General features: G+C 37.6%; 1 protein-coding gene across 1 annotated transcript in view; it reads left to right on the forward strand.

The window, feature by feature from the left end:
- HHIP (hedgehog interacting protein) overlaps nt 1-26,374 on the forward strand; it is a 73,910-nt gene that overhangs the window by 29,561 nt on the left and 17,975 nt on the right. The window contains exons 5-8 of the mRNA XM_055700945.1: nt 22,688-22,839; nt 23,275-23,448; nt 24,843-24,986; nt 25,828-25,949. Coding sequence (XP_055556920.1) covers nt 22,688-22,839; nt 23,275-23,448; nt 24,843-24,986; nt 25,828-25,949 — 592 coding nt within the window. The remainder of the gene's footprint in view (nt 1-22,687; nt 22,840-23,274; nt 23,449-24,842; nt 24,987-25,827; nt 25,950-26,374) is intronic.

Consider the following 26,374-nt stretch of genomic DNA (forward strand, 5'->3'; position numbering starts at 1 on the left):
GTCTTGCACTGTGCTGAACGAGGATACACATGTCTGTATTTGTTTCAACTTCTGTTACTGAGAATGCTTTTCTAATGAGCTAGATTTTAAAATTGGGATTGAAATAAATGAGTAATGGAAAATAAAAAGAAAAGGGACTTCTAATCAGGAAAACAGTGTGCATTCTTTCAAAGTCATGTTTATAAGCTCAGAGAAGCAGTGGATCTAGTTCAAAGACAAACCGTATTTCAATCTGCTTTTCAAAACTACCATACAGTTCATTACTAGTTTGTTTTCAGCTGAATCTTAGCTAACAACAACTGATTTCTTGAGATGCATTACTGTACATCATAACGTGCTTTCACTTGTAAGGTGTCACAGTTTCTATTTACTACAGGTCACAAAATCATTAGTTTACAGTTTGGATTTCAGGGTTTTTTTTAATAACATAAGGCACCAACTGCTGTTTCCATGAGCTTAGGCTCTCAGCCATGGGAGAAGCAGTAATTTGCATTTTCTGATTTAACTAACCATAGGATATTTAACCTGCAAGAATTCAGGCAGCACAGACATGAATTGCAACACGCGCAGAGTTAGACGTGTAACTGACCTCCCAAACATAGAGTTTGATTCATGCACAAAGAAGGAATATTTGAATTTAAAAAACTCCATGTGGTTTCACTGACAATTAAGCCCTTTAGACTTTAGGCACTCTTAAAAGTGCATTGAATAAACAGTTATTTCCTGGTAACATTTTCATGTATATCAAAGGCACATTATTTTTAAGCTCTCTCAGTATAATACTGGGATAGTGTACAGACAACAAAGACAATCATTTGTTACAAGAATTCTGGGATACTGAGAGGGCAAACCTAGTCTTGATGCAGGTCTTGCGTGAAATATATGAGTTGATTCAGGAAGTTAACGCGGCTGAACCACTACATAAAAGTGACCATAATATAATTAAGTTCAACATCCTCCCATGGGATCCTACCATGAGGTAATAATATTACAGTACTTTTCAAAAAAAAGGAAGATTTTTATATTGAGGAAGTTAGAAATAGCCTGAAGGGGAAAGTTAGGAAATTAAAATCTGTAGAAGCAGCACGGAGGTTCTTTAAAAGTACCTTATTAGACTCAGAGAATGTATGTATATACTGGAACAATTAGGAATCAAGAAGGTGAGAAATACAGCGAGGTACAAGGGAATGTTCAGGCCCCCAAAAAATAATAATCCCATAATAAAATGGAAATCCAACTCAAGTGACAATAATAGAACAGAATATAAATTCAGAACACCAGAGTTAGGGTTATATCCTGCCTTTGTTTCACTGGCAAAGTAAGTAGGAGTTTCCCATAAACATTTATGGTAGAACAACATTCTGAGGTCTGTGAGGAAATTTAAAGAACAAATAGGGAAAAATAAAGAGAAATTTTTAAGACATTGTGATAAAAGAAGAACTTCCTCAAGCTAGGTGACGGTCTTTGGCAGAGGCTGGTTAGCTAGACCAACAGGGTATAAAATCAAAAGATACAGGTTGATTTCTTTGCATAAGAGAGACTGGGAAAGACACAGCCTATACTTGGTGTTTAACATTTCCCACGTCTCCACCTGTAGGCTGACAAAAAAAAGAGAAAGATACATTTTGGAAAGCACCAGCATAAATTGCTCTAAAAATAAGTGCTCTACAGGAACTGAAAATTGCAGCAGTTGAGATACTGAAGTTGCACAATTTATTTTTATAAAATTTAACTATTATTTGTGAGTCTGGCTGTAAAAGGGCTCTGAAGGTCATCTTGCAAATTACAGAGAAATGAGAACCTAGAAAAATCCTCGGTGAGAAAAATTAAGAAAAATGTAAAATTAGGTCAAAAAAGCATCTTGTGTAAGTGTTAATTTGCTGCCACAAACAGAATTCTGTCAAAGAATTAGTAAGGTCACGAATAAAAACCATTTTACATTTCTAGAAGTTTTTATACAGGGTCTCTGAAAAAAGTAGTATGAGAGATTGCTGGTCATAAAATTAAAAAAAAACCCCCACTGTTGTGGTTCAGACTGCGCTCAGGGAAGAACTGCTCCATACCAGTGCCTCTGGACATACCTCCAGTACACTGCTGAATTAGGAGGTGAAAAACAAATAGAAGAAATAAATAATCAATATCTTGAAAAAAAATTTAAAATGTGTAAGCTAGTATTGCTTCCAGAAAATCAGCTGTTACTTTGAAGAGCTCACGATAACTAAGTGGCAGAATTTGCTGGTGATACAATAGTAGAGTACATTGGTAGGAAGTCTAGAGAAATTTTCTAAATCTAGGTTATGGCACACTAAATTCAGTACCTCAGGAAGAACCTTTAAACACATAAAGAGCTCTCACCTTATTCTATTCTGTCCTGAAAAATATTTTAAGAAGCATCAGTGACAACTCCGAGTAGCTATCCAACTATAAAAAAGCAGGTATTAAGCAGTATGTAAAAGAGGGTTTGAAGTACTTTGGAGAACAGACACTGTCACTATATAACCCAGCAGCATCCTCAGGAGTTCAGCAAGACACAATTGGATTAAATAGTGCTGAAAAGGGTGCCTGTGTGGTGGCAGCTAAAAAATATATTTCATTTGGAAAAAATAAGATCTAGCAGAAATAGGTGAAGTAATACATTTCAGAGAAGGAAATACTGCCTCTCTTTTTTCTTTGATGAAAAAGTTAAACAAATTAAATTGTCACACATAAAAGGAATGACATTTGAGCAACATAATCACTTGTCTGTTACATGCTGCTTCTTTGATAGTTTTGATTCAACACCAATTAATGAAGGATTTGCCTGTAGCTTTCCTACTAATATAATTTATTATCCAATTGTTTACAAAAAATTACAGCAGCCATGTAGCTTTCCTGACAGGGAATCGGGTCTATGTCAATAAAACGGGGTGCAGGTAGGTCCTAGCTCTGCTGGTGGTGTAGTCTATACAGCTATCACCTTTAATCTTTGCTTCAGATTCCTTGTCTAGAAATATCCTAGTGTTAGTGTTTGGTTCTTTCTTTTCTGTGTGGAGCCGAGAATCAACACATCTCAAAATTATCTTTCATGTCAAACTCCGAATATGCTGCAAAGCTAGGTGACTTGGGAACTCATTTAGGTGATCACCAGACTCACATGTAAAGTCTGCTTTATATGAGGGCTGGATAGTAAGCATTTCCAACAGCGACTGAGGGTTGTCAAGATGTATTTCTGAGGGCGGTTATAAAATTGTAAAATATTGGACACAATATACAATAAGACAGATGAAATTCAGCGAAGCAGCTCCAAAGGCACATATGAAGTCAATGGTACTTGCTCAGAAAGAGAGGTGCTGTGCTACTGTGTAGTTAAATATTACTCGGTAAAAGAGACTCATTGCTCTATACAGATGATCAGGAAAGTTATTTGATACCAATATCATTCTGGGACCAAGGAGCCTATAAACCCAGATGCAGCCTCATGAGTAAAGGGAGGATGATTGCTTGCTCTGCTGCCCCTGCTCTTGTTAATACAGCCCAGTATGCTCTTGGTCTTCTCTGCTGCCAGGGCACACTGCTGGCTCATGTTCAGTTTGCTGTTTACCGAGACCCCAAAGTCCCTTTCAGCAGAGCTGTCCCCAGCCAGTCAGTCCCCTGCCTGTATTGTTGCAAATGTGATAGGATTTGACAAGTCTGCAGTAGTCTGTATCTGTAGTTCTGATTCATTCCTTCTGACTGCGGCTATCCAGCCAGAGGTCATTCCTCCCCAACTCAATGAAGATCAGGTTTCCTTGTTAAAACCTTAATCTAGAATAGCCTCCCCGAGACACCTTCCTTACCCTTTTGTCCCTCTTCCCACTATAAAACATATCCAGTTGCTGTAACCACTGTAAGGTATAGAGCTTCCTATCAGGCTGGCTCCTCTCTCTCTTAATGATTTTTTTAAATTTCTCAAAAAAAATATTAAAATGAGATCTGCAAGTGTATAGAGGTGCACAACACTTCAGAAATAACAGATGCTGTCATGCTGCTGACTTAAAGGCTGTGTGTGAACTGTACATGTGCATAGAAGGGTGTGAAAGAAGCCTCACCACTAACAGCATTTCCACTGAAGAGCATCTTTTAAGGGTTGATTTTCAGAACACTGCTGTAACCAGATACTTAGACTTGAATATTTATTATATACATAAGGCATTAAATACTTATTGTGATTTATAGCTTGGGTTAGGATGTTATTTTCGAATAAGCCATATAAAGTACCTTCAGTCTTGTCCATTCAGACACTTACGAGGCAGCCTCCAAAATCATGAAATTGGCTTAAAAGCCACATGCTTAAAAAATCCATTTGGAAACAGGGGGAGTGAAATTCACTGCCTCCATACTTTCCAGCTTGATTTGTGTTCTCAAACTTCTTCCAATCATGAAGCCTAAGGGTTTCAAATTAAAAAGATGCAAACCTACTGCAATGTTTTTTTTCTACTAATTTCAGCTTTCAATACAGCTCTTCCCCTTTGGAAGGTTTGTAATATAATCACAAGAACTGGCTACACTACACACTAAGATGTGTACTCACATCTATGTAGCTGAAAATTCCACAACATAATGAAATATTAGTTGTAATTAGCAAGAGACTGGATTGATGAGGTTCTGTGGCATGCCTTCAAATGTTTGAGTCCACATTCCTTCCATAAAGTCAGCTCTGGCGAGGTTCCTAAGCCCTTCATGCACTGATACTGTGGGAAGAGCCCATATGAGCAGAGAATGGGGGAACCTGCTGTTTTTCTGGAGAATATCTGTTTTGGTTTAATCTTCATACAAGAAGGGCAAATTTCATATTACACTTATTACATTTTGTGTGTCCCTGCGAAATTTTGCTCTATCAGTTCCAAGAACAATTGCAAGGAAACATCTGTGAGTTTATGATTTTGTAAAGAAAGTGAATTTACCACTTCTTAAACATGTTTAAGCAGTTATGTTTTTGTTCTTCAGATATAACAAATTGTGTATAGCCTGTCACTTTTTTCAGTAGTTATTGCTCTATTCCTCCTGAGGTAACGTGGTTTTCATAGCTCAGTGAGGCTCTGCTAATTATTGCATACCTCATATTTCTAAAGAAGAAATTACGTTTATGTTAGTTGTTTTTCTTTCAGAAAACATTTCATTCAGTACTTAAGTATAGATTGTAAATGGGTGAATTTCTTACTAATTTTTTGGGGAGGGAGGGTAATAAAAATTTTGGCATTTATCAAGGAATAATGAATCAGTGTATCACAACATTCTGACAATTCTAGTCACTTTTTCTACTTTGAATTTGAATAACTGTCACATTTAGCTGATGTCCATTCAAATGCAGAAGTCACCATGTATAAATAGTAACACCATTTAAAACAGATGCCCACGTCTTCCAACAACAACAACAATAATCAGGAATAATGAATAATGTTTACTTAAATTGCAAGCTTATATAAAGTAATGCAATGTATTATCTGAAAAAGTTTTCAGGGGCCTTAGGATCAAATTAGTCCAAATCATCTGTGTACTGCATATCTTTGAAAGATGTCTAGAAATTAAAGGTGTAAATCCAGTCGATAATTTTGTTTAAAAAATAACTCATTGGTACATTTTTGGCTAGATCCAAAGTATGTTAAGGACAAAGATGCTGATGAGCCCGTCATGCTGTGGAGCAGAACAGCATAGATGGTTGGGGAAGGCAGTGGGGATTATGTCTCACCACCATCTCTCCTGCTCTTTTGCTCCTTTCTGGGAGTGGAAAGATGGCGCAGACATCATTGGCCTACATCTGGGAAAGGACACAGTGGGCAAGAGACAGAAAAAGCGAGACTGTGTATTCCACAAGCGGAATGAGACTTGTTTCACGTGAAATACAACTTTCTCATCTTCTACGTATCTCACTAGCATATGCTATTACATAGAATTGTGATCATATTGTGGTACTGACATATCTCCTGCCACTAATAGAGTGAAATAATGAAACGAAATTACCACTTCAAAAATTGTAGAAAACTTCAGAATGGAAAGAAAAAGCAAGACGAAAGGAAGTGGCTGGCCATTCCATACGCATAAATTATCACTTAATAGACAGTATTGTAATTCATGTAAATATAAGACTAAGATTTTCAAATGTAATGAGTTAGTGCTTGTGGCCAATCTGAGACTAATTTTGAGGAAATACCGATCACTCTTTCTGTGATTCCTATACACTTTTTAGCTGTTTCAAGTTCAGCCTTAAAAACAAGGAATCACTTTTAAAAATGTCCTTTAATGCTTAACATCTCAAAGCAGAAGCAACAAAAAAATGAGTCCACAGTTATTCTGAAACATTTTTTAAAGTCTGAGTGATTCTAAGTAGCTTTTGCAGGTCAAACTATGATAAATAGGTATATATCACAGGGAAGGAAATATTGTTTCCTGAGTAAAAAAATTATTATGATGCCTATTTCTTTTTGAAGAGGGCATCACTGAAAAGCATGGTTCTTTTTTTCATGCGAGCTGTCAGACTCAGGACTGAAACTTGGTTCATGATCACATTTTTGACAAATTGCTACTGCTGTACTCCTATCATTACTGGCCTATTTGGTTTTTTTTTTTTGTTTTGTTTCAAACAAGTTACAAAGATGGCTTAACTTCAGAGACTTTTTCTTAATGGAATCCATTCCACCCAGAAGGTGTTCTCTCTAACAAATGGGAAACATCACTAAATTTAACCTAAACTCTGAGTAATGGAAAGCTACATAGATGATGTCAGACATTACAAATATTATTTGTTCTTGCTAGTTTACTTCAAGGGAAATTATGAGAATGACATCATAATGATGACTGACTAATTTTTATTAGTGTTTTCTCTGAAACTCTAGACTTACAGTTATAAGAAAAACAGCCTTTAAAATGCCATACCTGTTATTCTTTTCTAACACTTTGTGATTTTCTTATTTGCAAAAGTTATTAATATTTTAAAATACCATAGATACTATCAGATCTTATTCTAGTCATTGGACATGTCAAATATTTTTTGTCCAAAAGAAAAATAAATATTATTTAATGCTCATAAAGTATAGGAAATGATCACATCTTCTTTTAAATTAATTGCTGCTTGGGTTGGCCTATGAACCTATAAACTCTGCTGGAACAGTTGTAGCCAAATTTCTTTACAACTGTTTCTTACTGTTGAAATGAATTATGCTGATGAAGGGGGTGATGACCAGCTTAGGAATAGCGATATGCTCCTTCAGTCGGCAAAGGCAAAGCACAAGGTGCCACTGCTTTAGAAACATCCAAAATCCTCATAACTGTTACAATTCTACATAACAGCAGTGTAACAGTAAAAAACTCAGTAATCCAGGGCTGCGCAAATACTTTTTGCAGCGGTCTGTTGGGTGATTTTGCTGAGGACCAGCTCCAGCTCTGAAGGGCTGCTCAGGCATTGTGTGTGCTCTTCAGAGCTGGAGATAGCAGTAGCCAAGGAGCCCAGTAGAACAGCTTCTCCCACAGCAAGCCAAGAAACATTTTCCAAGCCCAGACAAAGAGCATCCCTACAGGAATACTGTGAGAGTCATCAAGGGACTAGATATGACAATTCAAGTCAGTTAGAGGCTCCGTAACTAAAACCTGGTGGGTGGCACAGCAACCCAAAGGCTGCCTCTTGTGGAGAATTCCCCTCCCAATATTTAGGAAGTTACCACCGCCAGAGTGCATTCATAGGTTCTTTCCTAAGGATAAGATTAGGCCATAATTAATACCTTGTAGAGACAAATCTCCATGACCATATGCAGCGGGCTGACCCTGGCCGGACACCAGGTGCCCACCGGAGCCGCCCTGTCACTGCCCTCCCCAGCCGGGCAGGGGGAGAGAAAATGCAGCAAAAGGCGCCTGGTTGAGACAGGGACAGGGAGCGCCCTCCGTTACCGCCATGGGCAAAAAGGACCTGACTTGGGGAAATTAGTTTAATTTATTACCAATCAGATCAGAGTAGGGTAACGAGAAATAGACCCAAACCTCAAAACCACCTTCCCCCCACAGCTCCCTTCTTCCTGGGTTTACCTTCCCTCCCGATTGTCTCTCTCCCCACGCCCCCCACGCCCCCAGCAGCGCAGGGGAACAGGGGTCACCTCAGCCCCCACACGCTGTCCCTGCCGCCCCCTCCCCCACAGGGGACCCCTCACACCCTGCCCTGCCCCAGCCGGGACCCCCGGCAGGCAGCCCCCCACCAGCCTCTCCGACTGCCCCTTCCCCGGGGCTGCAGCCGCTCACAGGCTGCCGGGGGGGATCTGCCCCCGCCACCCCCCGCGGGCTGAGGGGCACAGCCTGCCCCGCCAGGGGCTGCACCGGGGGCTGCGGGGGGATCTGCTCCGGGCCTGGAGCTCCCCGGCCTCCTGCACCCACCTGGGGGGCTGCAGTTGCTCTCACATGGTCTCACTCCTCTCTCCGGCTGCCATCTGTTGCACAGGTTTTTTTCCCCCTTCTTAAATTACCTTATCCCAGAGGCGCTACCATCATCGCCAATGGCCCTGGCCAGCAGCAGTCCCTCTTGGAGCCACCTGGCATTGGCTCCATCAAACACAGGCGAAGCTTCTGGCAGCTTCTCCAATACACCATGTCAGTGTCTTTCTCCAAATGCTATTGTCCCACTCAGCCCTGTGTTTATATTTGACCTCAAAGGCAATGAATTACCCAAGTGTTTATGGTTGTGCGTGTTCATAGGTGTTTCATGTACTAAGACCTTTGCTTACCTATGAAGACTTATTTTCATGAGAAATGAATATTTATGGTGTCAAAGTGCTTACATACATTAGGATATTTAAATACCGTGCCCTAATGAAACCTTTGTATTCATGCATTATTTCAATAGGCAAAATTCAGTGACTAATTTAGAATCAATAATCACTGCCAGACCTGGGTACACGGCTCTCACTCCCGGCACAAAATGATGCATTTGCAGTCTGCGCTCCCACGTAAATATGCACAAGTATATGGTTAAGTCTGCAAAGATAAGTTTGAAAACGTGACTCCGATGGCTGAATTCAAACCCTACTGGTAAAGCAGCTCTAGTGATCTGAGAAAGTACCCCCTGCCAGCCATCTTTGTCATTCTCTTGCTTCAGCAAAGGTTGAGTAACTGTCTAACTGCTCCTATTTCATTTCAGTGCAACACAAATGAAGTTCAGTAAATAACTAAGGGGTGGTACCTTCATATGGTGCTACAAATTTTAACTTCCAGGGAATCCAGTGGCACCTTGGGTAAACGGTACACGTTTGAGTTCAAAGTCATCCTGAAACAAGAGGTCTAGATAGTATCAATGGCATCATTCATCCCAACACTGAAATAAAGTTAGTTCTGAGACTGATTTGCAGAGCTCATCTAAAGAGAGTTACACCGCTATGTAATGGGCCTATGCGACAAAGAATGCTCCCCTAATCAACCCCATTTGCAAGCGATTTCCAGGGCAAAAATGAACAAATTATCTATAATAGATAATAAACAGCTAATCGTTACATCACACATACCACATAAATCAATATAGATACATTTATTAAACATCTTTTATATATGACTTCTATTAGAGCGTTCTATTTTATCAAGGATTCAAAGGGATTAGGCTTTAATTTGTTATTTTAGTATACTATACCTTTAAATTGTTGACATATAAGTTGTATAAATAGAAATACTATAAATCTCTTAAAAAATGTACCATAAATTTTTTATGTATGACCTTTAAGTAACAGCAGTCTGTTGCATAACTCTGCAGGGGAAGTCACATGGTGGAAACCTCATATTTCCTTAAATTTATGGTTGTTTCTTGGTGGTCTAAAAGACTTTTTTTTGAAAGTTCCCTTTCAAAGTCGTAATCTTAGTAAATTGTTTAATGTTTGGTCTAATGCAGGTCAATGCAAGTTCTTATTTAGATTTATAATAGGAAATATATAACGTCAGATACCAACGAAGCCTGGCTAATAAAGTCAAGGATACCAGTGTTACATTTCATTATAATGATGTGAAGATAATGCCTTTAGCTGCATAACCACCACGTTAGCTACAGACCATAAAAAAATCTTCATGAGATCTCAGGGTCTGATTCATTAAGAGAAAAGTCTACATTTTTCCCAGTAATTTTATTTCCCCTCAATCAGAAGTATTTTTGATTGATAAATTCCCTTAATATCATTGTGTCAGATCTCATTTACTGACACTGAACGTCATGTAAGCTCTGAAGTGGAGAGAATCGGCTGCTTCCTGGTATCCTGTTTTGCACTAGAAAAAAAATCAGTGGAGTTTGGGCATGTGCCTAAATACTTGCTGAATTAGGGCCTTATGAAACAAAATTTTATATTAAGGTAATTATCATTGCCATTACTTCAAGGAAATTTCCTAATCCAAAGTAGTTTGGTTTATACTCAGTACAGTGTTATCAGCATCAACAGAAAAGGTCTGTTTCAAGTTAAAACATGCAAGTGAATATAAGTTGCGTGAACAAGAAGAAATTACTAGTGGTTTTCCACCTCCACCAAAATCCTCAGGATCCAAAACAGGAATTTACAACATTTGGCAGAATAAAAATTAAACCCCACTCAGAAATGTCAATATTTAAAATACGTAGTACAACCATAATTTAATGAGTTCTTTGAAAAACAGGCACATACATGAAATGCACATTTTTCCAAACCCTTTTCCCCCAACAGTGGAATTGAACATTGTAGGCATAACAGTATTAACTTATTCTAGACTATAAAATAAATTCTTCTAGGTATTTCAAACACCTTTTATCTAATCCTTAAGATATGCAAATCATGCATGTATGCACTGTTTCTATCCACTCATGTTCCACTTTTGGGACTACAAAAAAGAATCAAATTTGATGAGAATTTAAACTACAGGGACAAGGAAATCTGTGTTAACCTAAATGGTGGATGCATGTGTATGTTTATATGTGTATGTACTGAGTGTATGCGTAACGCATAAGCATAAACAGCTTGGAAAATTCAAGCCTCGCACAGTCATAAATTCTCACCTGAAAGGCAGATGTGCATGTTCCACAGTAGATGCAAATGAAAGCAGTGCTCTGTGTGTACAGCCTAGCAAAAAATAAACTGATACGACACGATTCTATAATGAAGCTGAAAGAGGTACTAATAATTTATTTTCAAAGAATAAGGAATGGATTTACCATCAAGTCATAAGACTTCAACAGACTTCATAGTCTATTGGCTAGCAAGCACAGAACTCAACCCTGATGATCTGCTCAAACTTGCACTTGCAGCGGACACGGTAATGGGCTGCTGTTCAGACCTTTAGCCAGCCTGCTTCTTCGGATAGCCTGTGTCAACCTGAATGTAATCCATCAATCAGATAGGCAGAGGTGTGCCGTTAGTGTATTAAAAACATTTGATTCAATAGACTTTGATCATCCTGGCCAAAGATCTCAGGTGCTTTGCAGCTTCAACGCATACTACCCAAGAATGGAAAATAAAAGAATCAAAACAACCACTTTAATTTTCAATCTTTTTTTGCATTGTGCCTTCTGGGTAAGCACTAAAACAATTAATGCATGGTAGATGAATGTCACCAGCACTATTTAGCACTGATAGGAATAACGTTGTTCAGGTATGTCAAAAATCTGCTGAAAAACACATGAAGACTAAGATACAATAACACACAGTTTACTGTCATCATATGAGCATTGCTCAGTTAAGGAACAGGTAATTTGTATAATGAGTGTCTTTGAACCTGGAACAGGGTTAATCCAGGATCTTGACAGACATGAAAGACTAGCAAACCTTTTATCTTCTCAATAATTTTCTTTAAAAAGAGCATTTAGAGCCTGAACTTAGAAAAAGGACGATAGTACTAAAGGCTAGTCTGGAGAAGTCAAATGTGCATGAAAAAGAGAGCCTGGAAGTTTTTCCTGTCCATGCAAGGCATTCATTAGCCTCACAAATAACAGAAAGATCAGCACTGCTGGGGCTTTCACAAGTAGATGAGGGTGTCAAGGGAGAGGCAAAAATCCATCCCACAGGCAGCAAGTCTCAGGAACCTCAGAATGCTGGCAGTGTCTTCTTTAGAAACCAGAGAGCCTTCCTATGCCAAGAACAGACACTAAAATCTCAGACAGTTAATGCAAGAACAGGATAGAGAGGAGTGAGAATATTCTGAGATTTTGAAAACATACTCTTACCAAGTGTGGACTGAAAGGTTCTCAGGAAGGGCCAAATGAAATATTCCATTTCAGTGTTGACATTCTTCTAACTAAAACTAATTTCTAAACTGAAAACAACTCACTGAAATAATAAAAATTCCCAATTTTACAAATATTATTACTGGATGTTTCAACAATTTCAAAATTATTTTACTTTTTTCCCCAAAAAATACGTGTCACAAGCAAGCTTCCCTTTCTATCAGAGAACACGGTGGCTTACACAAATCAGCATTTTCAAATACTGTCTTTATTTAGAAAGCTCCTGGAGATTTATATTGGAGACATTTTTCATAGTAATTTATTGATTGTCTTAGGACAAACAAATTCTGAAGTTCTAAGTCTGCATCAGCTATTGACGCACACAAACATATTCCTCTAATTATTCCATATGCATGCAATGCCTCACCCTATTTCATTTTTATAACTGTGCATGCTTAACGCATTCCTTCTTTGCAATGTCCAAAACTATCTTTGCATTCTCAACAAGAAACATATTTCTCATTCACACATCTTGGGCCAAACCCAGATGGTATTAGTTTCCTACAAGGGTATTTCCTGTATGTCTGAATTGTCAACACGGCTGTGGATTGCCATCATTCTCCTCTTATATACAGATTCTAGTCATGAAGAGCAAACCGTATATCCTCCACCACCCTCATTTTTCCACTTGGCACACTTCATAAAGATATTCATGTCTCTCTTCAAATTATTAATATTTTTTCACTATTTTAGTTCAGAGGTAAAGTCAAGATCTATATGAGTGATTCACAAAAATGCTTGATTATTTTATCTTCCTCTGGTGTTCGCAAAATGTGGAAAAATCTGGATTTCTCTGGATTTATTTACTCCTTTTTTTTCAGGTAACTGAAATATTACATGTATTTTTTTGAGGCTTACTGAAAGTACTCGAATTATTTGATTACTCGAGTCAGTATTGAAATCCAAGCTCTTGCTTAACTGCAGCAGTGCGGATAAGTTGCAGGATAGCCTTTCTGCCCTCGGGGCTACACAGCTCCTGAGGCACCGTGAGGCTGGTGGCATTGGCAAAGTACCAGTGAGAAAACCGCTTGGGCAGCATCAGAGAATTCAAACACTTTTTTTCTTCCCAGCTCCCATTCAGTGCTTTTTCAGAAATGTGAGGTTGCAGTGCTTAAATATATTTCTGACTCAGGTACAAACACGATTTTTTCGTTGAAAAAAATGCAATAATAGCATTTCCTGTTTTTTTCTAGCTGTCTTTGTATCAGGACTCCAACAAGTGCAGTCCTTATACTTCAAACACTTTGATTTTGGGTAACAAATACACTTGCAATGCTCATGCTCACATGTGGAAGCTTAAAACTCAGTAGCAGATGGTGGACCTTTACATCGATCTTCCGTTTGCATTTGTGTCAGTAAGACAAGACTGTTTAATTTCTGGAACAATTGAATAGATAAAGAACGTAGTTATAAACAGTTTTAAAACCGGAGTAAAAAGACATAACATAGTCGTCATAGTTGTCATAGTTGCGTAGCCTTCGTCCAGTAGATCTGTTTTATGTCTACTGGTAAAATGTTGAAGAATACTTACACAGCTTCTAAGAATACAAATGCTCATTTTGCCCATTACATTTAGCATGATCATCTACTGAGAAAACCAGCAACATATGCAACTAGCATTTGCTTTGAAGATATGACACATCATTATCAAAACTATGCTGAATGCTGAAGCTAAATATAGGCTGAAATATGCCTCCCCACGAATTCAGATTTCGGAGTCCGAAAGTTCTTTGGATATTGGGGAACAGAATGCCATTTGCTTTATTTCTAGAATTTGCACACACATTCTTTGGTGATGTGTTCCCATCTTTCGGTGCCTGCAGGCAAGCCTCACACTCTACATGGTGCCTCTGCCTTCAGGAGAGAAGACTGCGGGTGGAATACAAGCATCAATTACAGTTAACCTTTCATATGCTTCCTGTCTCTGTCCTGTGTTTTTATGTCACGTGAACTTCTATCCTACAAATTGTCTCCAACACCCCTACCAAAAACCATTCAGATAATATGATTTTCCATTTTCTTAAGAAAAGGCAATTTAAACTATATCGCTGAAAACACTTTAGAATCTTTGCTGAGCACCTTCAGAGCCTGAATGACTACAGCTAGAAATCTGTTAAATAACCGTCAGTGAAGAAGAGTACCTTTGTATTTCGCACTGAAGATGAGTGTCTTTTTGACAACCCACTGAACTCCCTCTTCCCTAAACCAGTGACAGAGCCAGGCCCATAAAGCCCACAGTTTAATCTAAGTTATGTTGCGAACATGAATGATTAGCACAGTAATGCTGGGGGAAGAAACACCAACGGTGTGGACTGAATGAAGCACCTCTGGTACTTTACTACCCTCTGGCAAAAGGTATCCTGTTTTAGGTGTGCTTCGCCCCGGCCCCCGCCCCAAGATGCAGACTGCTAGCAACTTACTTTTATCACTTGCTAAGCAAGTTTTAATACTTAATATTAATTAAGTATTAAATATAATACAGGCCACAGTAAAGACATGGGGACCATTCTAAGTGGAAATCTGCAGCTTTTTTTCCTTTGAGCTGGGTGTGGTTTGCTGCTTTCTTCCTGCATCCCATGATATATAAATACATGTGAATGTAACATTCCCCATGCAACCAGAAAAAGCAAGTATCTGCTTTAATAGACAACAGTTCACTACTGAGAGCCAAAGGAGAAAGGCAGAATCGTTTGCAAGACGGAGTAATGTCATCAGGGCATCTTTCCATTTGCATCTCTCTTTTTTGAAACTAGTTATTTTTAATGTCTACAATTAGACAGATCAACATTTCTGGTTTTAATTTAATGCAGAGAGTATGATAATTACTGTTATTCTGTTCTGAATTACATCCCTAAATTTCCATATAAAGTGGTCACGGTAAAACAGCATGAATTTGTTTTCGATTATCAGAGTATAGAATTTGTTGTAGGTTGGTTCATTTTACATAAGCACTGTCAAATTTGCTGTGTGTCACCATACATCCTTTTTTCTCCCTCAGCACACAAAAAAAAAGTCTTACAGTTAATTTTAAAATTTTAAAATGCTGCAGACTTTTTTGTGGACATGTATGAAAATTCTTAGTTCAGCAGCCCAGGGAAACCTTTGCACCATAGTAAGATTCTTCTTTTTTCATAGCATATTTTTATCTTTAGCAAGGACAAAAGCAGCAGTGATTGGCTGAAATGTCATGCCATATAAAAGCAACTTATATTTTGAATTATAATTCTTCAGCTCTTTTGACAATCCTCTGCGATTAGATCTGTGTTTTAACCGAAAGGAAAAATTTTATGAAACATATTACTGAAAAATAAAGCTAAGTTTTATATCCATAGTGAAGGAATGAGAGCACGAGAAAAACAGAGTAGATGTCCGAGAGGATCATGGTCAAATTAGAGGACTGGTAGAACAGTAAATCACTAATAAGATTAAATCGTATTGTTTCTGTGTTTACAGAAAAATGTTAGATAGCATTAAAATAGGGTCTAAGTGAAAAAAAAATCATGCTTGATTGGAAGAGGTAAAGTCATGGGTTTAGTGAATGAAAAAGGGATTATTAGTCTCTTGTCATCATGTCATGTATTTGTGAATGTTAAATGTAATGTAGGCTGTTCTCTTTGGGGTATCATCTGAGCCAATTTTATTGGACTCACCACTGAAAGAGAGTTGTAAAATTTGCCTTTATCGCAGAAGTGGCATGGAAAGGTGGGTAAAGCTCAAAAGCAACAGAAAGAAGGAGGAAAAATACAAAGGTCGTCAAGTCTATTCTCTCTATTAATGAAGAATTTTCATGGTCAGTAAATTTCTTAACACTTACTGCATTCTCGTTCACTTGAAGGAAGCTTTCTTGCTTTCCTAGAAGGCTAATTCTACCACACAATAGATCTCAAACCAATGCAGCTGAAAAGCAGTCAGGACAAGATAGCCAATAGTGGAAGAATACTGAAGAGGAAAAGTATAGGACAGCAGATATGCCAGATAAATAAATAAATAAATACATACATAAATACCAGAAAGTGGATGCATGCCAGAGAACTCAGAAGGAGCATGCTTATTTTTTACCTTCCCTTAGTGGCCTCCGCTGGTGAACCACTCACTGAATTGCTGGTGGAATGTAAAGCTTCCTTGAAAATAAATCCAGCTGGGGACAGAGGTGGAATCACCACCTGTGTTCCCAGAGGATAAATGCTGCTTACAGCTCAAGAGGCCTCTGTGGTGCAGGAAAGTGTGTAATTCACACCTTCTTGAGCCAGCTTTACTGAATGCAGTAATCATCTGGTCTTTATTTGAATCTCCCTGTTCCGGGACTGATTTCCACTGTCTTCTGTTATTCCAATTCTCCTAAAGTAGTGCAGTCCATAAAGTTTCTCAGTCCAGATGCAGACCTCACATGGGCTCATGGCCACCTCCTTGCAAGCACACTCACAGTCATATGTCACCCTGCCCAAAACCTCTCAATTACTGGCTGGCTCTTGGCAGTCTCCAAGCTTTTAGCTGCTTCTACCCAATAACTGGGAGAGTTGTCAAAGCAGGATTCATGTCTTACTAGAAGGGTGTGAAGGAGGCAAGATGTGGATTTGTGTTGGGTCGGTATCTGCATTTATATGTTTCATATACTTTCTTTAGGAGGGCGGGAAGGAAGAATTGTATTATCAGGGGACGAGGATTGTCATTTGCATTAAACTAAAGGCTTGCCCAGCAGAACAGCAAAATCTGGAGTTGAGGAAATAAAAGAAATGTACAGAGGACTGGGACTAGAAGTGAAAGGTCCTACATTTAGTGACTGGTATCTTTAAAGGACCATGAAGGTAAGGAAAAGAAAAAATAATAGAGGCCACATCAAAATTTTGTCTTTGCTACAACAGAAGTAAGAAGAAAAAAAAGAATTGGACTTTAAATTCCAGTGCTATCTTTAGATCTCAAACCTTTTTTATTTATTTCTGTTTAAGTTATGGCCTCTCCAGAGCTCTTTTGCTGGAAAACTGCGCTGCATAATAAATATGTATATGTAATTCCTGCGAATAGGTACTCTGACTTTTCCTCAAGTGCAGAGAAGCCCCATTCAAAATCCCTGCAAAGCTGGTCTTATGAATCACCTTCTTACTACCTTTTGATAAGTCTGACTTTTGGACCTGCTGGGCATTACAGGAGTGGGACGTCGTTACTTTATTAATAGAGTTCAGTTCTCCTATAAAAAAATGAAGCATTTAAATATCACTGCAAACATCAGAGCAGCCAACTTTGTAATGTGTGCACTTTGGCCATCGATGATTTTCAACCAAATCCTGCCCTGCACCTAACTGAGCAAAAACCACCTCTAAGTTCAGTAGGAATTGTGCTTAAATTCCAAGTAAGAATATGGCCGTCCAAGTATTTTTCCTGTATAAATTTAATTGTAAAGCATTCCTGTGTCTGAAGTTATTTTTAAGTCAAGTATTAAAATAATGCATTTCTTTAAAGTAATCAGTAAAAAATACTGGAAATGTTTAAAAAAAATCCTTCTATGTCTGCAAAGCCCTTTATAAATGAGAAAAAAAAAAAAAAAGGCTTTGCAGCACAACAGGAAAAAGGAAATGCTTTGGAGATAGGGTCTAGTATGTATACTATACTGAGCCATGACATCAGTGTAATTATTTTTCCCTAAGGTAAATGTCTTATGTTACAACTTCTTCCCTTGCCAGAGGCCTCAGGCCCCACAGATGTTCAGATAGCAAAGCACTTGAGTTCTCAACACCCAAGAGGTCTATAGGAGGTCTATTCCTATACCATACCTACAGCCCAATCAGTTTCTGGTTTTCTCATTCTGTATTTGTTGTCCCCTTCCATCTGTCAGGAGCACCTCTCCCTTGTGTTTCTCCAAATACTTGATGCGGCTTTGAAAGGCAAGGTGTGCCCTTGCAGCAGACCTTTCGCTGGCTTCTACTTCTGCTGTAGTCGAGTTTCTATCTGTGCTGGGGCCAGATTTCCAAAACATGTCGCTTAAGCAAACACTTCCCACTGAGAAAAATACCTGGCATTGATCTTCAGCCCTACAGTAAGATCTGGTAAAGGAAGGTTCAGATAAGCAGAGATCCTCTTGGGATCTCCTAATTAGAAATCTCTTTCTGAAGAGTTCACATGGTACTGCCTGATAAGAGATTTTAGAGGGTCTATGACCCCTTCCCCCATTTTTTTTGCAAATAAAACTCCTTAAGATCAAACACATGGTAATGCATATTAGCTATGATATTTATTACCTAGGAAATAAACTAAATTAAGAGTGATCATACTACCTCAACAAGTTACCCAGAATTTGCTCTATAATAACAGATTAAAACAAATGATATAAAGACCTTACATTAAAGTTAATATATTAAATACATATTTTAAGCACAACTCCATTTAAAAAGGGTCGCTACTAATTTCGAACATGAAAGTGGGATTGTCCAGATGAAAAAGCTGTTAATTAAAAATACCACTACTTTATATGAGTGAATTGCGAAATCAATTTTAAAGGAAAACTCAGAATCTGCTACCTATATATTGTTTACTATTACGCCACACAGAGTAATGGAAAAATACAGTCATGTTTGGTTTTGCTTACTAAAATTAATTACTATTAAGGTTATGTAATTAAGGGTCATGCTTACAACATGATCTATTTAAAGTGAAATGCTTAACAATACCAGTTAAGCATTCCCATGTATTTCTTTATATTTATTACGTGAAATAATGCATATATTGACATACTGAAATGGCAGCATGTCTTAAAAATAAGTGTATATTTCTGTATTATAGGAAAGGTATAACACTTTAACAATATAATAATACTTCTGTATATAGTATCAGTGATATACCAGAATACATACGGAAACACACAGATTGAAAGTAGAGCCCACTTTTAAGGAGTGCTTATGTGAAAAAAGCACATTTCTATAAAAATCCAGTATTCACGTGCAACGGTTACTCCTCTTAGTATTAGTCAAAATACAAAGTGGATCCTGTTGTGCAGTTGTTTCAGATTTTCACACGTGTAAATATATTACAACAGAAAACACAATGGAAAAAGAAATACTAAAAATATACTTCAGTTGAGAACACTTATGGTGTGATATATTTTCAGAACTGACATAATGTACCTAACCAACCATTTAAAAATGAAGTGTAAAAAACCACTTTAATGCATACAATTAATCTTTACTTGCCTTTGTACTGACTTGAGATAATGTAATTCTGATTAAGTTATTTTCATGCTTGTGGTCTTAAACTAGACCATTCTGGTTTTAAAAGGAATGTTTTTCCTTTCACAGAACTCCTTAGCTGAAGCTTATAATCTGGCCCAAGGAAAATCAATTTTGAAACAAGTGTAATAATTGGTGCAAAACATGCAACTACTGTGAGTAAGAGACATGAGCATTCAAGCTAAAGAGCTGCATAGGCAGACATTGGAAGTGTGAGTTTCCTGGCTTAGTTACGATAGAGATTTCACATGAACCCAGTCCACAGTACGTCTAAGTAGTTAATACTCATTTCAGCGAACCATCATACTTTGTCTTCAACAGACATCCCAATGGAATACAAAGATTTGTCTCATTCTTCTTGTCCGCCCTCATAAAACTGACAAACATCAATGGTTATTCCATCAAGCAGTGTAGTGCAGAATCTCATACAAGCTACTGTGTCATCTACAGTTTGTTGGTGCTGATTTAATCTAAGGGAAGACTTAAAAAGGAAAGGATGTCAGTAAGTTATTAAGCTGCCAAAAGAAAGATCTAGATATTTGACACAGTATATCTACAAGACAAGACTGTAAAGCCTGGAATGCTGTTTTCAGAGTAGACATCAAAAGTCCATTGATAGAAAATAAAGTGAGGAATATTCTGTAGGGAAAACTGAAATTTTGAAATGTGGTACATAATAATTCAGTTTGACAGTACCAAAATGACTGCTTGTAAGGGATTTTGCTGGGTATCTCCGTTTACTCCACAACAAACGAGACATAACACCACAGAAAACTATGTACTTTCTGGCACCACAGAGATCATTTCAAAAGCTATGGAAGTTGTGGCAGTGATTTAGTTGGAAACAACACGTTTGCCACTTAGTGATTAAAGCTGAAAGTACACATGAACAATTGTTTTCCAAACCCAGAAAAAATAAGTATGGAAAAACTCAGCTGGATTTCTAGTTGACCTTAAGCCAACTAATGGGTTGATACTGCACTGATTTCAGTATCTTAGAGGGATATTTCCAAATTTTTTGTTAAATTCACGAGTAAATAGACTTTTTAGAACATAGTGTGTCTGGCTCGCTTTGAAAAACAGAAAGCAGCATGACTTTTCAGGAAGCAGTAGATAACATTCTACAAACAAAGCAAGTAATATATTGCTAATAGAATCATGCAAGACAGCAATTAGTAGAAATACTGGCCTGATCCTATGAATACAACTTGCCATGCTTACTACCTTTCAGCCCCTGTGTTTCATTCATCAAATTCTTGCTTCATGTGTACTTCGTTAAAAGCTCTAAATTTAATTTTCACCTGTTTACCCTTTCAACAACTTCACTTTCACACTGAGACTGCTCCCATGACATCAAGCGCTAAATAAAATCTTCAGCTTAGTAACAGAAAGATCTTTTCTTACTAGTACTTTCAATAACTCACCTTGAATGGCAGGCCTAGTGTGACTCATTGACATTCCTGGGCCCTTAAATGAGTTGAACTCATCTCTCAGGAGAAGAAATAAGACTGTCTTTGTCTGGGCACAGCAGATAGAATCATTCATCAGGAATCTTTGAAATATTCCTTACTGTTCCCAAAGCAACTGATTTGCCTCCCTTTGCTTCAGACCTTATCAGAGCAACTTGGTCAAAACTCTTAGAAACTCATACAATAATATATACAATCAGTTCAGACTCAGCTGCAGAATTATTTTTGGCTGGTGAAGGAGAAAGAGCTAGATTAACGGTCCCTTCATCCATGATGACTGCAACTGATTTGGCAGGTCTAACTAGACTTTCAAAACTAACCCCTCTGATAACCCCCTGAAACTAAATTTTTCTAGCAGACAAACTAGCAAATTTTGGCTGCCTCTAAATTAGCGGGATCCAGATTTCATTGTACAAATCTCTTTGTATGGAAATCTCTTGAACCTGTTTACATTTCCACTTCTGACTCAGATTTCCCATTGGTGGCTGTGATTAAAAAGGAAGGATGGCAATCATGTTGAATTAAAACAAATTAAAGCTGTGCACCTCCCCAATTAGGCCTTTTGTAGGACGTATTTCAACAGGGAGGCAGGCTCATCCATCACTCTGAATTGCAAATACATCTGAAAAGCTTCATTCTGTCTTATAATTTCAAATTTCATGATTAGTTATCATGGGTGTGGTTAGAGTTGCAAAATGTTACCTCCTTACGGGTGCCGAGCTGGAGGATTTGAATGTACACCAGAGTCACTAGTTGTGAAAGGCTGGCAAACCCTGAGTTAAACTGCAAAACAGCTATCAGCTTGTGAGTAACCACATACATTAATTGAATCTGAATCGTTAATGATGTCCTGGGTTTATTTCTGTGCCTCAGCTTCTCTCCCCTGTATTACCTCAAAAGCAACAAATGAATCTAGGTTTTACTCTTCATTTCTACAAATACAATTTTAGGCATAGTAATATGACATATATTTTTAGAAGCCAAAGAGAAAATTGCCTTCTATTTAAGCACACAGAGTATTTGCATTGTCACAGTACATTACATGGATTTGATGCTTAACATATAACTGTACTAATCTTTGTGGCAAACATAGTAACAAAAGAAAGTTGTTCAGAGATTTTTCTATTTTTATTTAAAAAAATAACAAAAACCTTTCCATTGAAGGACCACATTTAAAACTATGGTTTCTCTGCACAGAGACCAAGGCTGCTTATTACCTACAGTATACTAGCTATGACGAACAGACCACCATAGTTGTGACAACTGATGTTGCTGCCTCCAGGGTAAAACAAAGGTTTACATATTACACAAGCAATTTAACTGTTTTCTAAACATATTGCCAGGACAGTGGGAGTTGGCAGCCAGCACTGTGTTTTAGGCTTTGGATACTTGGATTAGAAGTGACTGCTGATTATAGACCTTTTTATTTGTCTTCTACGAATTACAAGCAACCTAGTAACCCAGCAAAGAATCCTTCACAGCACTTAAACTTGTCTTCATGGCTTCCCAAAGATTACATACACAAATCACTCCACAAAAGTGGCATAAGAGACTTGTGCATAGATAACTACATAAGACAATTGTCTTGTTCTAACTCTTACAGACTTCCCCAAAGAGAAATGCTTTATAATCCTTTTTTGTGCAGTAGTCAGGAAAGAAATAAAAGAGTTTGGGCAAAGATTATCCACAAGAAAGAAACTTTTTTTTGGGTTCCAGCTGAAACACAATAAAGAACATAATTAACTTCACAATTCTTTGTGTTTTTCATTTGACTGCAGGGAGGAGATGAAAGAGGACTGTTAAGCCTTGCATTCCATCCCAATTACAAGAAAAATGGAAAGCTGTATGTGTCTTATACCACCAACCAAGAACGGTGGGCTATTGGACCTCATGACCACATCCTTAGGGTCGTAGAATACACGGTGTCCAGGTATCAGTAGAAGTCTAACATTTACAAATTGTGTATTTCTCAGCAACTTTTTCATTTTAGTATTTCCCATTTCTAAAATGAACTAGCAGATTTACAATGTGCATACTTGGGCACTTGCAGAAAAAATATTGCTGATTTTATTTCAAACAGTAGTTTCGGAATGCCAGTAAGTACACTGGTTTATTCTTTTTAAGGCTTTTTTAAGTTATTCTGTCATTTTTTAGTTATAGTTATTGCCTACTTATTGTGTACAGGCAGCAAAATATTTTTTGTGAATGCTGGAAAATTTAAATTTCTCAGAAATAATTGACATTTTCCCACCAAATTACATCCACATCTTAAAGAATAATTTGAATGAATGACTCGAGTTTATTTTTAGAAAGAAGAACAATGATAATGAACTGTGAAAACTGTGTTCATATCTTTATATTGCAGGAAAAACCCACACCAAGTTGATATGAGAACAGCAAGAGTGTTTTTAGAAGTAGCAGAACTACATCGAAAACACCTAGGAGGACAGCTTCTGTTTGGCCCAGATGGTTTCCTATACATTTTTCTTGGAGATGGCATGATCACTCTAGATGATATGGAGGAGATGGATGGTTTAAGGTACAAAAGCTACCAATGCATAGACTTCTATTATTGTCTCCTGGTTTTGCATGGTATTTGGGGTCAGAATCAAAAGTGATCAGCAGTTGTCAGGACAGATCTGACTCCCCTTTCCTTTATTTCCTACTATTTTCAGTGCCGGGGTTTAGCAAACTGCTGATTTTCAGAACAGTCTACTGCTTAAATGCATCTTGTAGTTGTGTGCTGTCAAACTATGTAAATATTGGAGACCTCATCAGCAGATGCAATTGTATTTAAGCACAGGTTAGACCTCTTTTTACCAAACTATTACTCTATGAACAAGACAACTTTATTTAACATTCTAAAAAAGTGTCTACAAACACATACCAGAGCCAGCAACAACACTGCATCACTTAGGAAAATGTCTAGTGAACATACGAAGCAAACCTTTGATTTTACCTATACAATTTTCTCAACCTGCTTTTTCCCTCTGTTTCATTATAATGTGAAGCTGCAACATTTGCCTTAATTTAGAGCAGGTGTGGTACTGAGCCTTTACAGACCTAAAAGGAGTTGCTATGCTCAAAGGCCTCTCTGGCTCAGCAGAATAGCAGATGCTCCTCCCCTTTGAAGTGAGGATATACGTAAAACGAACACCAGAGAGCAATTCTAACACTTAATTTTAAATTTATGTAAAACAAGGGCAGACTGAAACTTATTCATGATGAAGAAAGACAGAAAGAAATCAATTTAAATATCACAGCTCTTCATGTTTGTAAAAAGAGTTTTGATGCTTTTCTGCTCCTCCTACATTCTTGTCCTTCTCCCTTCCTCCATCACAATCGTGAATGTAAGGCAAAACATTTTACTCTGTCCTGTTTCATGTAACAAGAAAGTTCTGACTCTTTACAAAAAAATCAGCACCTCCATTCAACCAATACAATTACTTACTGTTGTTTGGTGTTGTTTTAATTAATGTATTACTGATCTTTGGATTGTACTGTGACTAAAAATCATTGAATTCAATAGTAGGATTCAAAGTGTTAGCAAAAAGCATTATGTAACTACATAGTGATTATATCCATAGTTACTCTAGAGGAGATACAGTATAAAAGAGTCAATAGCCTTATGTTTGAAGCCATGAGACAACGTTGGTGTATGGGAAGTTGCTCTTATTATCAAGTTGTTTCCCAATAGCACGGTCTGAGGTGTTCTAGTATGCACATAACAAGGCAACATTATTGCCCATACTGAATCTTTGATAGATTCTGCTACTATTCTTTGGACTTGCATGTACCATAACACCAATCTACATGTGATTTATTCAGTAAAGTGGGTGGTTTATTTTGCTGGTTCACTGTACTATTATATGAATTAAATCTACCAGTAAAATACTTCTAAAACCCAATTATTTTATCCTCCAACTTTCTCAGTGATTTTACAGGTTCTGTATTACGCCTTGACGTAAATACTGACCTGTGCAACGTCCCTTATTCCATACCACGCAGCAACCCACATTTTAATAGCACAAACCAGCCTCCCGAGATTTTTGCACATGGACTCCACAATCCAGGCCGGTGAGTAAGTTTCAATTAAACTGAATTATGCTGCAGCAGATAACATTTTCAAAAGAAATCATTTATACAGTCAGGTAACAAAATTTTAATAATAAAAGCACTTGTGAATTTTTTGAAACTTCCACTCCTCCACCCTCACAAATATGTCACAGTTAGAAACAAATGTCAAGACTGAAATGACAGAAACGGTGTCCAGGATTTTTGTTTTTAATCAGTAATAAAATGATTACCTTTATGAAAAAAAGATAACTTAAAGGAGAGAGTTGGTAAAGTACAGCTGAGATGGGAATCTTGACCAAGGAAAAAAGGCATGTGGAAAACAAACATCTGGTTATAGCTAAACAATAACAAGGAGGAGAACAACGCTTTAACTAAACACAGATAATTCAGCAAATTAGGTGGGTGGTAGTACTGAAGTGGCATTTAAAGTCATGGTTTGAAAAAATTCAGAAAGTCAAGTTGTTCAGAAAAGGAGTTGATTCTTGGACTTTTGAACAACCCAAAATTCCTACACCACATAAGTCAACTCATTTAGCTTGGTTAAAGCACTGTTCATTTCAGGTGCTAGTGAGCAGAGTACATTTTATCACTTGGAAAAAATAGTTTTACTTCACATTATATAAAAAATGGCACAGGGATGGGAAAGGTGTATTATCTCTTGTGTACAAGTCTGATGCCCTTCTCAGATATTGTGGCTCCATATGAAATAGGTCCCTCAAACGAGTAGGCTCCACAAAGAAACAATAATCCTTCAAAATATGATGCTTCATCCTATTGATAGAGAATTATATATTATGGACTCATCTATCTCATGGGTTTTCTATTATTTTTTGTTTTACAGATGTGCTGTGGACCGCCACCCAACAGATGTAAACATCAATTTAACTATACTTTGCTCAGATTCAAATGGAAAGAACAGATCTTCAGCACGAATTTTGCAAATAATAAAGGGTAAAGACTATGGTAAGTTCTATCCAGGGTAAAGCTACTGGGAACAGTCAGTTTCTATGCCTGTGGAATAATAAATAGAAAGCAGAAGAAAACAGATGAAGGACTGTATAGCCATGATAGGGAACTTACAGCACAAACAGCACAGGTAACCTACACAAGATAAAAACTACGAAAAGCATGGTACAAGCAGATAAAAGATGCAAAACAACAAAATTTAAATGACTCAACTTTGTTCTTGTTGGTGTAGAATATCATGTAAATAAGATTTAAGAAATACGCGCCAGTTGCTAGTCTGTCAAAGATCTCACTGTTGCTGCGTATGACGGCTCATAATGAAAAGATTTTTGGAATGTCAGGAAGTGATGAAAATGTATTCTTAGCCATTCACAAATAAAATTTTAAGATAAAGAATGGAAACCTCATGTAATGTGCCTCCT

Source organism: Falco cherrug, chromosome 1 (genome assembly GCF_023634085.1).
Source record: "Falco cherrug isolate bFalChe1 chromosome 1, bFalChe1.pri, whole genome shotgun sequence".
NCBI lineage: Eukaryota > Metazoa > Chordata > Aves > Falconiformes > Falconidae > Falco > Falco cherrug.